At 45.3% G+C, this 13,500-nt stretch overlaps 2 protein-coding genes across 2 annotated transcripts; one reads left to right on the top strand and one right to left on the bottom strand.

Annotated features, from left to right (window-relative positions):
- The first annotated feature begins 4,499 nt into the window (after window positions 1-4,499).
- LOC127766989 (L-type lectin-domain containing receptor kinase SIT2-like) lies at window positions 4,500-6,964 on the top strand. Its single transcript, XM_052292183.1, has one exon. It carries the CDS (start codon window positions 4,658-4,660, stop codon window positions 6,689-6,691), a length of 2,034 nt encoding a protein of 677 aa, XP_052148143.1. The 5' UTR covers window positions 4,500-4,657; the 3' UTR covers window positions 6,692-6,964.
- A 2,456-nt stretch (window positions 6,965-9,420) lies between these two features.
- On the bottom strand, window positions 9,421-11,457 carry LOC127766406 (L-type lectin-domain containing receptor kinase SIT2-like). The gene is made up of 2 exons (XM_052291450.1): window positions 10,543-11,457; window positions 9,421-10,416 (listed from the first exon to the last, which is right to left on the bottom strand). The coding sequence occupies exons 1-2, from the start codon at window positions 11,455-11,457 to the stop codon at window positions 9,421-9,423; spliced, it is 1,911 nt and encodes a 636-aa protein (XP_052147410.1).
- Window positions 11,458-13,500: the final 2,043 nt, after the last annotated feature.

Here is a 13,500-nt window from a genome sequence, read left to right on the forward strand (position 1 = left end):
ATCACAAACACAGACTCCATCCGGATCGTCCTGCTCACCGCTCTCTCCAAGGTGAGTACTGGAAACCTTCTCTCTTGTGGCAATTTCATTTAGTTATGTATTTCATTCAGCTGATGAATTATCCTTTGACCATGGCCATTATAAATGAAATATAAGCTGGATTGCACTATGTATATGATATAACTTATATGCTTGGACAACCATGTTTCTGATTTATATTTTAGGGGGGGACCATGTTTCTGAAATTTATCATCTGGAAAAAAATCCCTTACATTGCTTACTGTACACTAGGACCTTTCACAAAAATACTAATGTATTTTCCAACCTTTATAATGATTTCCTACAAAAATACCTATTGTATACTGTATACTAAAATTTCTGAGTTTAACATTGCAGTCTTCCGAATTGATACAAGACTCAGAGATGATACACTAAGTGCGGCAAAGGTGAGTCATGTGTGGCAAATTTATATATATATATATATATATATATATATATATATATATATATATATATATATATATATATATATATATATATATATATATATATATATATATATATATATATATATATATATATATATATATATATATATTGTTTTTGCTGGCAGATATAACTCTCACCATTGATCACCATTGAGCAAAACACCACATTCATAAGTTTAACAGCTATTTATCTAAATTTAATTTTTCAAAAAAAAGTTTTGTTTAATGGCTGAAACTGCACAGTGCTACTATGATCTTTGAACCAAATAAATTGTCTGAGTTTCCTACCAACAAATTGATTTGTTCACGGATTTAGGTGGTCACGGGCCATAATAAATCATTGAGAATAGGCCATATAACATTCAGTTATGTCATCACACACATTCTGATTTTGACAAAATTAGGCAACATAGAAATCAATGTATGCAAGTATCCAGATACCTAACACCATTGGCTGCTTATTGTTTCGAGGGGTTCACTGCTTATATTTTATTGAGCTTAGCTATATTGTATTTCTTTAAACTGCATAACCATCTCATTGCATAGCCCATATCTTTATAGCACCGTAACAATAACAACTACATCTCTACAAGATTACTACTGTGATAAGAAATGAAGGATTGGCGGTACATAAAATGCCTCAAGTTGCCTGGAACAAGCAACCATTTGTAGATCCAAACAATATTGTCGTTGTTATTGCATACAGCTTGTTTATATAACATATATATCTTTCAGCCTCAAGGTGGAGAAGTTTGATCTCTACATAAAGAAATAGCAATCGGTGTTTTCTGCACTCAAATATGTAAATAAGCTATAGTGTGTCAGATATTACAATGGTGTTCAGTATAGAGCACACGTGCAGACAACATTTTTGCAGTGGGCTTATCTATGAATATTTTTTTATTCATCTTTTGCATGGTTAGCATGTGCTGTATGTTTCATTCAATTCGATCTAGATTTGTAGGTACGTCCAAAGGGGGCATGTGCACGTATAGTAAACATGAGTTGGGTTACTAATAACTAAACAGATGTAGTGTATGTATGGAGAAAAATATGTTTGTCAGTGGACCGAGAATTGCATTTGGAGATATAACCAATAACCAAACAGGTGTAATGAAATGGGAAGTTCATTGTATATATTACTATTGATCCCTTGGAAAATTAAGATCATAGAAAAATATTTTTTTGCTAACATTAAATTTTAGAAGTTATTAAAGACAAATAGTATTGCACCGTAGCGTTTAGTATGGGCATATTACTAGTTCCTTCTTAATTGTAAACTGAGCAAGCGGCGGCGGCTTCGCCTTAGGCCTTAGCCTCGTGCAGGATGAACCACAGCTGAGACCCTGTCCGTTATATTTCCTCTAAGGGCATGTGCTACATGAGCACAATCTGTCTCCAGGATCATCGGGAGATTAATCCATTTTATTACAAGACGAATACCCTTTAGACAGGCATGAGCTTCGGCCTCCTCCGCAAACCTACAATGTCTAATCAGCTTCTAGGAAAAACATAACATAAAATAACTTAATGATTAAAATATATTATTAAAGATCATATAAAAAATATGGTTTATAATTTGGGACAGAGGGAGGAGTACTACGTAGAGAGCTATTGGTTATTTATCTGTACGATGACGACGTGAAACCAGAGCACAGACTTTTTATATATTTAAAAAAGAAAAGAAAAACAGAGCAGGGCGATGGCCCAATCCTACACGGCCCATTTTCTCGGCATGAGGCCCAGACACCCAGTGGTTATGGAGCCCAGCCCATGTGTCCAGAATAGAAACGGCTGGTCCTTCTGCGACTACGAGAGTCCGAGTCAACCAGTCAGTCAACCTAACCATACATTTTTTCGGAGAAAATTTGGCCATGTTATTTTCAACTTATTACCGGATTATTTGCTCCACTCTTAATTAAAAACACGTTTCTATAAAAAAAAGATTTTCTCTGTGGTATTTGTTTAGATCACTTATTTTAGATATTTGTTAAATTTATTTATTAAAATATTTAATTTAGTCCTATATATATATAATCAAATCATTTAATGATCTAAATTAAACAGAGCTACGTCATTTTTTAATAATGGAATAGAGTATCCTGGCCTTTACTCAGAAGAGTTACAGCTAATTATTACTCTCTCCATTTCAAATTGATTTACATATTTCATAGGTACACCAAGACCAAGAAAAACTAATAACTCTCTCATACTATATTTACTCTAGCAACAAACTCAATGCATGCACCATCCCCACTATTTCCTAGCCAATAGCAAATCAAGATATTGCATGTGGGTTATAAATACTTGTATGCATGGATGCATGTACCAATGTCCATTTACTCCAATGCATAAATAACAAATAGACTTAATAAATGAACACAAATATATAGATCATTTAGGAATAATCTAAAAAAACTATATATAGATCAATTTGGAATGGAGGGAGTATAATCTTACACTCTAAACAAATCTACGTCATACTCATACCGTCGTACTTGGCTGGCCGTGGCAGCGACATCACAGGCTCACAGCAGTGAATACCTAGTGCACACGATTGAAACGGCCACTGGGGAAGTTTAATTACCAGTCCACAGCTCGCCCTGAAGATCGAGTTAAACGCGAAGTTGGTATATACATACTCCTTCCGTTCTGAAAAAGACAAAATCTAGGGTGAGTTTGTTTCCAACTTTTTTTTCAAACTTTCAACTTTTCCATCACATCAAAATTTTTCTACACACATAAACTTTTAATTTTTTTTTCAAACTTTCAATTTTAATCAAACTTTCAATTTTGGTATGAAACTAAACACAGCCCTAGATTAGTGTTCGTTCAGATTCAATTTTAGAAGCTTTTTTAGACGGATGATGTGTAGTAAAGCCTCAAATCAACTTTCAGAACACCAGACAATATAAATTGCTGCAATGGTTTGAAACCCGAAATCAATTTTTTTTAAAACTTAAACCCGGGATCAATTCAATCTCGTTCCAATTAATAAACTGTACTACATTTTCCGTCAAATTAGGCGGGAGATATTTTGCTCTCCGCATATGAAGTAGACGAGATGGTCATCGCCTGGCACGGCACGAGCGTCGCCACTTGGCAGAGAGGATATCATTCAATATGGCTCTCCCGTCCACGTTAACCAATGATGCCAATCAGTTTCTCTTTAGAGCAAGTTCAATAGCATAGCCAACTACTAACTTTAATTCATCTATAGTCAATCTAATAACTTATTCATACAATAGTTACATACTACACTATTAATATCTAGTCCCACCTGTCATATACACACCGCGTCTTGGAGTCCGTGCTACAGCTGGCTACAAATCTGTAGCCCGCTGCTCTTCTCTCTCCTTATTTATCTTCTTAAAATATGTTTACAGCTGGCTTATAGGCTGCTATTGTACCTGCTCTTAGAGTTTAGAAGAACAAAATGCTGACAAATCCTGGTCATTTCTTGACCGTATGAATTCTAGAAAAATAAGATTAGTACTCCCTTAGAGCAGGTACTATAGCAGGCTATTAGCCAGCTGTAAACATATTTTAGTGAGATAAAAGATGAGAGAGAAAAGCAGCGGGCTACAGATCTGTAGCCAGCTGCAGCGCGAACTCCAAGACACAATGTGTGTATGACAGGTGGGATCATATATTAATAGTATATTAAGCAACTATTGTATGAATTGGCTATTAGATTGACTATAGATGAATTGGAGCTAGTAGTGGGCTATACTATTAAACTTGATCTTACCGACCTTTGAATCGATTTCAATGACGTCTCGCTCGATCTCGTCAGCTTTCCATGGCCCAATTTTCTCGACGGATATATCCACATCAGCGTGCATACAAGTGTGTCAAAGCTCGTGCCAGTCTCCAACACACGGAAGCTTCCGGCTGCTGGTCCCGGTTTCTTGCACTTGGGTCCAAACGAGACAACATCACAAGGAAAAATAAAATCGCATCTTCCAATCGCCTCACACTGCAGCGGCGCGCGTGGTGATCTGTCCATTTCTCATTTGTCGCCGCCACTGGAAAATCAGAGGAGACGAAGACTTCCAGCAACCATGTCAAGCTGATTCCCAAGCTTATATGCCGCGCCGGCTTGCACGCCCTCTGCTCCACGAGACGCGACGCGCGCGCGCACTGGGGAGAGTGTCTTGCTTGCTGCAATGGCTGAGAAGAAGGGGGTGGGTTCACTTCTTCCCGGGCTCGCCGTCGTCCTCGTTGGCTTCGTGGTCGGCGGCGCCGGGAGCGACGACCGGTTCGTCTACGCCGGCTTCACCGGCGCGCCGCTCGCGTTGGACGGGACGGCGGCCATCACGGCGAGCGGGCTGCTCGAGCTGACCAACGGCACGGCGCAGCTCAAGGCGCACGCGGTGCACCCGGCGGCGCTGCGCTTCCACGGCGGCGGCGGCGGCGCCGGCGCGGTGCGCTCCTTCTCGACGTCGTTCGTGTTCGGGATCATCCCGCCTTACTCCGACCTGAGCGGCCATGGCATCGTCTTCTTCGTCGGGAAGAACAACTTCACCGCCGCGCTGCCGAGCCAGTACCTGGGCCTCCTCAACAGCACCAACAACGGCAACACCACCAACCACATCTTCGGCGTCGAGCTCGACACCATCGTCAGCTCCGAGTTCCAGGATCCTAACGACAACCACGTCGGCATCGACATCAACAGCCTCAAGTCCGTCGCCGTGAACACCGCCGGCTACTACGACGACAAGACCGGCGCCTTCCACGACCTGTCCCTGATCAGCGGCAAGGCCATGCAGGTCTGGGTGGACTACGACGGCGCCACCACGCAGATCAGCGTGTTCATGGCTCCTCTCAAGATGTCCAAGCCTACGAGGCCACTGGTATCCGCCGTGTACAACCTCTCACAGGTGCTCGTCGATCCGGTGTACGTCGGCTTCTCGTCGGCGACGGGCACGGTGAGGTCACGCCACTACGTTCTTGGCTGGAGCTTCGCCATGGACGGGCCTGCTCCTGCCATTGACATCGCCATGCTGCCCAAGCTGCCGTTCTATGGCACCAAGGCACGGTCCAAGGTATTGGATATCGTTCTGCCCATAGCAACCGCGGTGTTCGTCCTCGGTGTGGTTGTAGTGGTGGTTTTGCTTGTCAGGAGGAGATTGAAGTATGCTGAGCTGCGAGAAGACTGGGAGGTTGAATTTGGGCCGCACCGATTCACATACAAGGACTTGTTCCGAGCGACGGAAGGGTTCAAGGCCAAGATGTTGCTGGGTATAGGAGGATTTGGGAGGGTGTACAAGGGAGTTCTACCGAAATCCAATATGGAGGTTGCGGTAAAGAAAGTGTCCCATGAATCGAGGCAAGGCATAAAGGAGTTCATTGCAGAGGTGGTGAGTATTGGGCGTCTTCGGCATCGGAACCTCGTGCAATTATTAGGTTATTGCCGGCGAAAAGGTGAACTTATTTTGGTTTATGACTACATGCCAAACGGTAGTCTTGATAAATACCTATATGATGATAAGAACAAGCCTACTCTGGATTGGACTCAAAGGTTCCGCATCATAAAAGGGGTAGCATCTGGCCTACTGTATATTCATGAGGATTGGGAGCAAGTTGTCATTCATCGAGATATCAAAGCAAGTAATGTTCTTCTTGATAGTGAGATGAATGGACGGTTAGGCGACTTTGGTCTAGCAAGATTATATGATCATGGTGCTGATCCACAAACAACATATGTGGTTGGCACAATGGGATATCTAGCCCCAGAATTAGCACGATCAGGAAAGGCATCCCCTCTAACCGATGTTTTTGCATTTGGTGCCTTTCTCCTCGAAGTTACATGTGGACGAAGACCTGTTGAGCAAGCCATGCAAGACAACCAACTCATGTTGGTCGATTGGGTGCTTGAGCATTGGCAGAAAGGATCACTGACAAAGGTAATTGATGCAAGGCTCCATGGCAACTACAACATTGATGAGGCAATCCTAGTGTTGAAGTTAGGGTTGTTGTGTTCACATCCATTGCCCGGTGCAAGGCCTAGCATGCGACAGGTTGTGCAGTATCTTGAAGGTGACATGCCCTTCCCTGAGCTAACGCCAACACATCTAAGCTTTAGCATGCTAGCTCTTATGCAAAATGAAGGCTTTGACTCTTTTGTCATGTCAACATCGCTTCCATCAGAGACGATGATGACCATTGGCACGATGAGTGGCCTCTCTGGAGGAAGATAGTACAGTAGCACCTACTTGTTAGTTTTTTTGTCCTACGAAAAGTTTTATTTCCTTGGTGTAAATGTTTGTAATATTTAGAGTAAATTACAATTCATTGTTTACCTTTGGAACAATCTCAAAGATAGTGCATGGTAGTGCTAATGCTTACAAAAGCATATCCTCTACCTTACAATAGAGGAACACAGTAAATATATCTGGTAATGCAAACGGTTGTAATGATTCAATGTAGAATAATGTAGCAAGTTGTATTGTGATGACGTAGTGTAGCAGAAATAGATGTGCTCAAAATCTTTTTGGATTGAACCGTGGACCTGTAGTGATGGATTTCAACATTTGATATCTTCGTGTTCAAATTCGGTATGACAACTGAAAAGAGCTAAGTGCTTTGCAATTGGTACAAGTTCACTTTAGGTCCCTTAATTTTTCGTCGAGTTTGAATTCATCCCTAAAACCGCAACACCAGATATGTTGCGTCCCTCAACTTGCAAAACTAGTGCAAATAAGATCCCAAGGCGATTTCAACTAATATGGCGCCTATGTGGCGATGATGTCATGCCTACCATGGGACCCACATGTCAGTGAGTGTCCGGTTAAAAATAAAAAAATGCAGTGCAGACCACGTCATCACCCATATCTTTCCCCTCTTATCTCCCTTCTTCCTCTCTCGCCAGTTCCCCCGCCGCTCAACCCGATCCGACTCGATCGCCGATCGACCAACCGCCACCACCAAACCCTCTCACCTCCCCCTTCGGGATTCCAACCTCCGCCTCTCCGGTGTCCGAACCCACCCACCCTGCCACCCGATGGCGAGATTTCACCATCGCCAACCCATACCTAGTTGCAAGGCTCGTCGTCATGGAGGCATTTTCTTTGACTGATTAGTTCGAACCGAATGAATCGACTGGCGAGTGGTGGACTAGTGGACCTGGTGGTTACCACGCTCAAAGCAAGGGGCACCGGAGCCACCTTGACCCTGTGAATAGGTCATCTCCTACCCGGCCAAACTGGTGACTAGTGAGTTTCGCATCCGTGAAGTATTGGTCTCTCTGTGAGGAGAAACTGCCTACTTTTGTTTAGTTATTTTTTTGTTTGGGTATACTTAGATCATCATGTCGATGTTCTGATTTTAGTTTGATTTGTCAGTCGGTCGGCTCTAGTGGTAGGTCTGATGCCTGGATGCTTAGCGTTGCTCGTTTGGTGGTGGGGAGTACCTATTGGATGAGTTGATCGACATCGCTGCTAACAGCCTTGATGTGGAGGTAGTAGTTTAACTAATGACGTCCTAGCTCTCCTCACGGGACACCTGCGGGAACACAACGTTTTTGTGTGACCTGGTCATGCTTGCTCATTTCCCAGTTCCTTAGCCCCTGGATGTGCGGGTTGCCGGCATCCACTCCCCTCTCGGCGCATGTAGCAGCTGTCGTCCTAGCAAAGGTAGGGAAAGGGAGAGAGAGAGAGAGAGAGATAGAGAGGAGGAAGGGATAGAAGAGGCGAAAGAAAGGGGATGATGATGTGGGTCCCGATGCAATTTTTCAACTGGACATTCACTGGCATGTGGGTCCCACAATTGTTTCTTTTTTTTTAGGGTAAAGAGAGATTTTATTAATGGCTGAACATAGGGTTACATTCTTGATTCAGAAGATCAAGGATTTCTGCAGGAGCACTTAACTTCCACTTCGTATCAATTCCTGACCTTAATGCCATTTGAGCTAAAGCGTGAGCTATCCTATTTGAATCTCTCTTTATGTTGTGCACCTGCACCTGCACCAAACATTGCATTGCTGCTCTTACTTCTGAAATTATTCCACCCCATTCTGCTCTGGAAGTGCTTGTTGTATTTAGGTCAGCTACCACATTACCATTGTCTGATTCTATAATCATTGGCATATGCACCCACTCAGTAGCCATCCGAACCCCTTCCAAGCAAGCCTACGTAGGCGCCCACTCAGTAATCATTGTCCCACAGTTGTTTTTTACTTTAAGTGCCATGTCAATGCCCACGTAGGCGCCATGCTAGTTGAAATCGTCGTTCAAATCGTCTTGGGATCTTATTTGCACTGGTTTTAGGAGTTAAGGGACGCGTCATATCTGGTATTACGGTTATGGATGAATTTTGGACTCAACGATAAGTTGAGAGACCAATAGTGAAGTTGTTTCCTTTGCAATTCGCTAAGGGCCATCCCGAGCTGTTTAATCTGTATTAGTTGTGGTTTGGGCCCAAGTGGCCTAGGTGCCATATGCACTACAGGCCAGACTAAATCACACCTCAACATGGAATGACCCGCTACATTCCATGTAAAATGGCCCGCTATATTTTAGTAGACTGTTCCTATGGGGTGGCCTTGCGGGCCAGTAAAATGGCGCCCCATTTGCATTTCTATTGTACCCTGAGAAAAAATTAAGTTATATCATCACAAATCAGTGGATTAAAGTCACATCATAACCACTGTCCACTGATTGACTTTTCTCAGATTGATGTGAATCAGAAATAAACCACTCGCTTATTTCAGGTTTAAGTCTTCCTTCTAAACAGTGCGTGCGGCAAATCCATTGGTTCTGTGTGGAATTTACCCAAACAACGCGTCATATGTATAATGCACAAACCTTATTTACTGATTAATTCCTTCCACACTTGAGGAAAACCAAAACGTCACAACAAAACTTCAATCTTCAATCACAATACTACTACATTGCATAGTAAAGAAGCTTTTGGTACACGGCTAATGTTGTTAGCCTGTAAAGCGTGTCGTTGGAGACGTGGCGGTGGAAGCCGACGGGAACGACATCGCCACGAAGTCGTCGTCGTCGTCATCGTCGTGGCACAGGAACGCCGGAGCGGCCACGTCCATGTGCCCCGGCGACAGTTGGTCCAGGACGTCGCCGCCGCCGCCGTCGAGCCACTGCACCACGCGCCGCATGCCTGGGCGCGCCGCGGGCAGCCGGTGCGTGCACAGCAGCGCGAGCTTCAGCATCGCCTCGGCCTCGCCGGCGGCGAAGCCGCCGCCGAGCCTCGCGTCCACCGCGCCGGCGATCTCCCCGGACCGCCACGAGCGCAGCACCCAGTCCACGAGCACGAGCCGCTCGCCGCCGGCGGCCGCGCGCGGCTGCACGGGGCGCCGCCCGCACACGACCTCCAGCACGAACGCGCCGAACGCGAACACGTCGCTGCTTGTGGTGGCCTGGCTGGTGCGCGTCAGCTCCGGGTCGAGGTAACCCATGGTGCCGACGATGGTGGTGGTGCTCGGCTCGGCGCCATGGTCGTACAACCTCGCTACGCCGAAGTCGCCGAGCCGCCCGTTCATGTTAGAATCGAGTAGCACATTGCTCGCCTTGATGTCACGGTGAATCACCACCTGCTCCCACTCCTCGTGAAGGTAGAGCAAACCGGATGCGGCGCCTTTGATTATGTTGATCCTCTGTGCCCAATTTAGGATAGGTTTACCTTCACCGTACAAATACTTGTCCAGACTACCATTTATCATGTAATCGTACGCCAATAGAAGCTCTCCTTTACGCCGACAGTAGCCAAGTAATTGCACAATATTATGGTGTCTAAGCCGACCTAGGCTCACAATCTCGGCGATGAATTCTCTCATCCCCTGCTTAGAATCATGACATATTTTCTTAGTCGCGACATCAATACCCGACCCCGACATAACTCCCTTGTACACCTTCCCGAATCCTCCAACGCCAAGAACCATGTCATCATGAAATCCTTTAGTCGCCTTGTGTAAGTCCTTATAAGCAAAACGATGCGGTCCAAACTCGACCTCCCAATCTTCCACCAGCTCAACATAAATTGCCCTCCTCTGCCTCCTGAACTATAAGAACATAACAATAGCGGCTACCACTGTCACTGATAGGCTAACAGGTAACCAAATTTTCACGGGCATGTGCTTGGTTGACGCAGCCGTGGCCGTGACAGGAGGGAGGCTTGGCAACTTGGCGTAGTCCAGGTCTTGGGCTATGCCGGACAGGCTAAAGCTCCAGCCAAGAACGTAGTGAGACGTGTCGTCGGAGCCCGTCGACGACGAGAATCCGACGTACATTTGGTCGGAGAACGCCGCGGAGAGGTTCGCCGGCTTCACGGACAGCAGTGGCCTCGCCGGCTTCGGCTTGGTGAGCTGGTGCAGCGTGACGTCGAGGCGCGCGTCGCCGGCGTCGTACTCCACCCACACCTGCATGGCGCGGCGGCTGGTGAGGCTCAGGTTCCTGAACGAGCCGCCGGGCGTGTAGTACCCCGCCGTGCTCGCGGCGACGGAGTCCAGCCCGTTCACGTCGACGCCGACGTGGTTGTCGTCGATGTCGCGGAACTCCGGCGTGTACATCGTGTCGAGCTCCACGGCGAGGACGCTGCCGCTCGCCGGGTCGCCGTTGGTGGCGCGGTTGAAGAGGCCCAGGTACTCGGCCGCGGCGGCGCCGGAGAAGTCCCGCGTCGAGGAGACGGCGAACGCGATGCCGTGCCCGGCGAGGTCGGTGAACGACGACATGATGCCGAACACGAACGTCGACGTGAAGGACCGGACGCCGCCGCCGCCGCCGCTCCCGTTGCGGAAGCCGAGCGGCCGAGCGTAGAACGCGTGGCCCTTCTCGCCGCTGCCGCCGGTTAGCCGCAGGAGGCCGTCGGGCGTGACGGAGGCGGCACCGTCAAGCACTAGCTCGCCGTCGCCGGCGCCGGCGAACCCGTTGTAGGCGAACTCGTCGACGGCGCCATTGGCGACCGCGAGATCGAGCAGCAGGAGGAGCAAAAGCGTTGCAACATGCATGGCTGCGACGACGAGAACGAGACGTGAGACGATCGATCGAGCGAGGCGTTTCGCGCGCTTTTGTGAAGCGTTTTGGCGCGCTAGCGTGGTTGACCGGTTGTGGAAATCGCATGGCGACGCGTGGACTGAACTCACACTCTCCGTCAGAGAACGAGCTGGTATGTTCAGAACCAAGTGACCACAGTGCAGCGTTCGAGCAAAGTGTACGGTAGCACAGCACGTTTGATTTTGGTGTACAAGAGAGTGCTTGACGGGGTAAACGGATCGGACTAATTTGGATTACGACGAGCAGACAAAATTATTCCCTGAATTATGGTATCGTCGTCCACAAGTCTCCTCTCAGACTCAATAACTCAAATAATTGCACGAGAAGTGGTTTCTGGTTGGCAGTTATCGCATCATGAAACTTCACTATTGAGCATCTCCTGCAGAGCATCTAAACTAAACTCTCAAACAGTTTTTAGAGCGAAGGAACAATTTTTAATGTGAAGGGATAAAAATCGAGATCCAGCAGGATCCCTATTAAAACCCCAAAATTGGAAGGCACCCAAATCCTCTCCCTAGCCTCCAATCCTAGGGCTCTACACCAACACCCATCTTATTTTTTTTGGTGCGGGTGAAAAATCCTAGCGTACGCTTCTCCCGTTGTACTCGCACCCTCACTACGCCGCCCCGCCCTTCTCCTTTCCCATTGTACTCGCACCCTCACTACGTCACCCCCGCACTTCTCCTTTTCCGTTGTACTTGCACCCTCACTACGCCGCCCCGCCCTTCTCCTTTCTTGCGCCGACGGCTGTCGTCTAACTATCTTACCATTTATGTTTATAGAATATGTTATTTTTAAAATTATATAATGCTTGTGAACTTGCATGTGTGTGATTGTGGAAATTGAATTTTATTGTGCATTTTGCAATGTTGAAAATTTTGAATTTCAATTTGAATTGTGGTCTTCAAAATTGTAAATTTGAATATGATTGAATTCTATGTGTTTTAAATATTTCTGTTTGAATTATTTTGGTGCTAAACTAGGTATAAATATAGTATATACAAAATAGAAGAGAATGAGAAATGTGGCCTGAGAAATGGGGGTTGTTGCTGAAGTACAAGTCAACTTTTGGATCCTCGGACAGCCTCCATTAGATCTTTTAAGGGCTTTACAATTTACAATATAAGTTATTGCTGGAGATGCTTGGCAGCATCATAGTTTCTCCCACCTTCGTCGGAAAGTAGATTCCGCCAAATGCATGGTTTATTTGATTTGCCATTATACCAAAATGTTACAGTGCTAAAATCTAGGCAATTTTAAGTACTGCTATTTTTTTAAACCGGTGTATATTATCGGCACATCTTAATAGCAAATTAAACAATAACAAAATACTCTTTAAAGTGCTAACAATTCAACACGGCACATTTTGGATTCAAACGAGAATGCTTGCATGGGCATAATCACTTAACGTGTATTTGGTCTGGTGACAAGATGAGATGGGTTAGGCTCATCCCTCTTTTTTTTTTTTGAAGGATATGTTTTCATCAGTACACGTTTGGTAGATAACTTTCTCTTTAAAGAAATGAGAGAATGTGGCCCAATGAGAGAGAGTGGATTAGATTAGTTATGTCGATTTTTAAGTACAAAACTGAACCCGATCTAGAGAGTATTCCCTTTTAGGGATCAATGTATCCCACCTATCCCCGAATCAAATACACTGAAGAATAAGTTCACCCTTATTGATCATCCCATCATGTCCCTTTCAACTTAAAAATATGTTTATAGTTGGAATTAAGGTAGTATGATTTAAAGGTGAAAAAAATGTATTCAACGTAGCTTTGAAAAGGTAAAGAAAAGTGTATTCGGACTTGTTCTTGTCAAACACTTTATATTAGTCAATTGCCGTTGCATTGTATTTTGAAAACAGTTATACTCCTACCTTAGGAATTACTACTAGGAGTTAGGTCCTAACTTCAATAACTCCTATGGAGATTTTAGCGCACATAAAAAGAGAAAACTCATTAACATATGATTAATTAACTATTAACTATTATAAA

Source organism: Oryza glaberrima, chromosome 3, assembly GCF_000147395.1.
Source record: "Oryza glaberrima chromosome 3, OglaRS2, whole genome shotgun sequence".
NCBI classification, from domain to species: domain Eukaryota; kingdom Viridiplantae; phylum Streptophyta; class Magnoliopsida; order Poales; family Poaceae; genus Oryza; species Oryza glaberrima.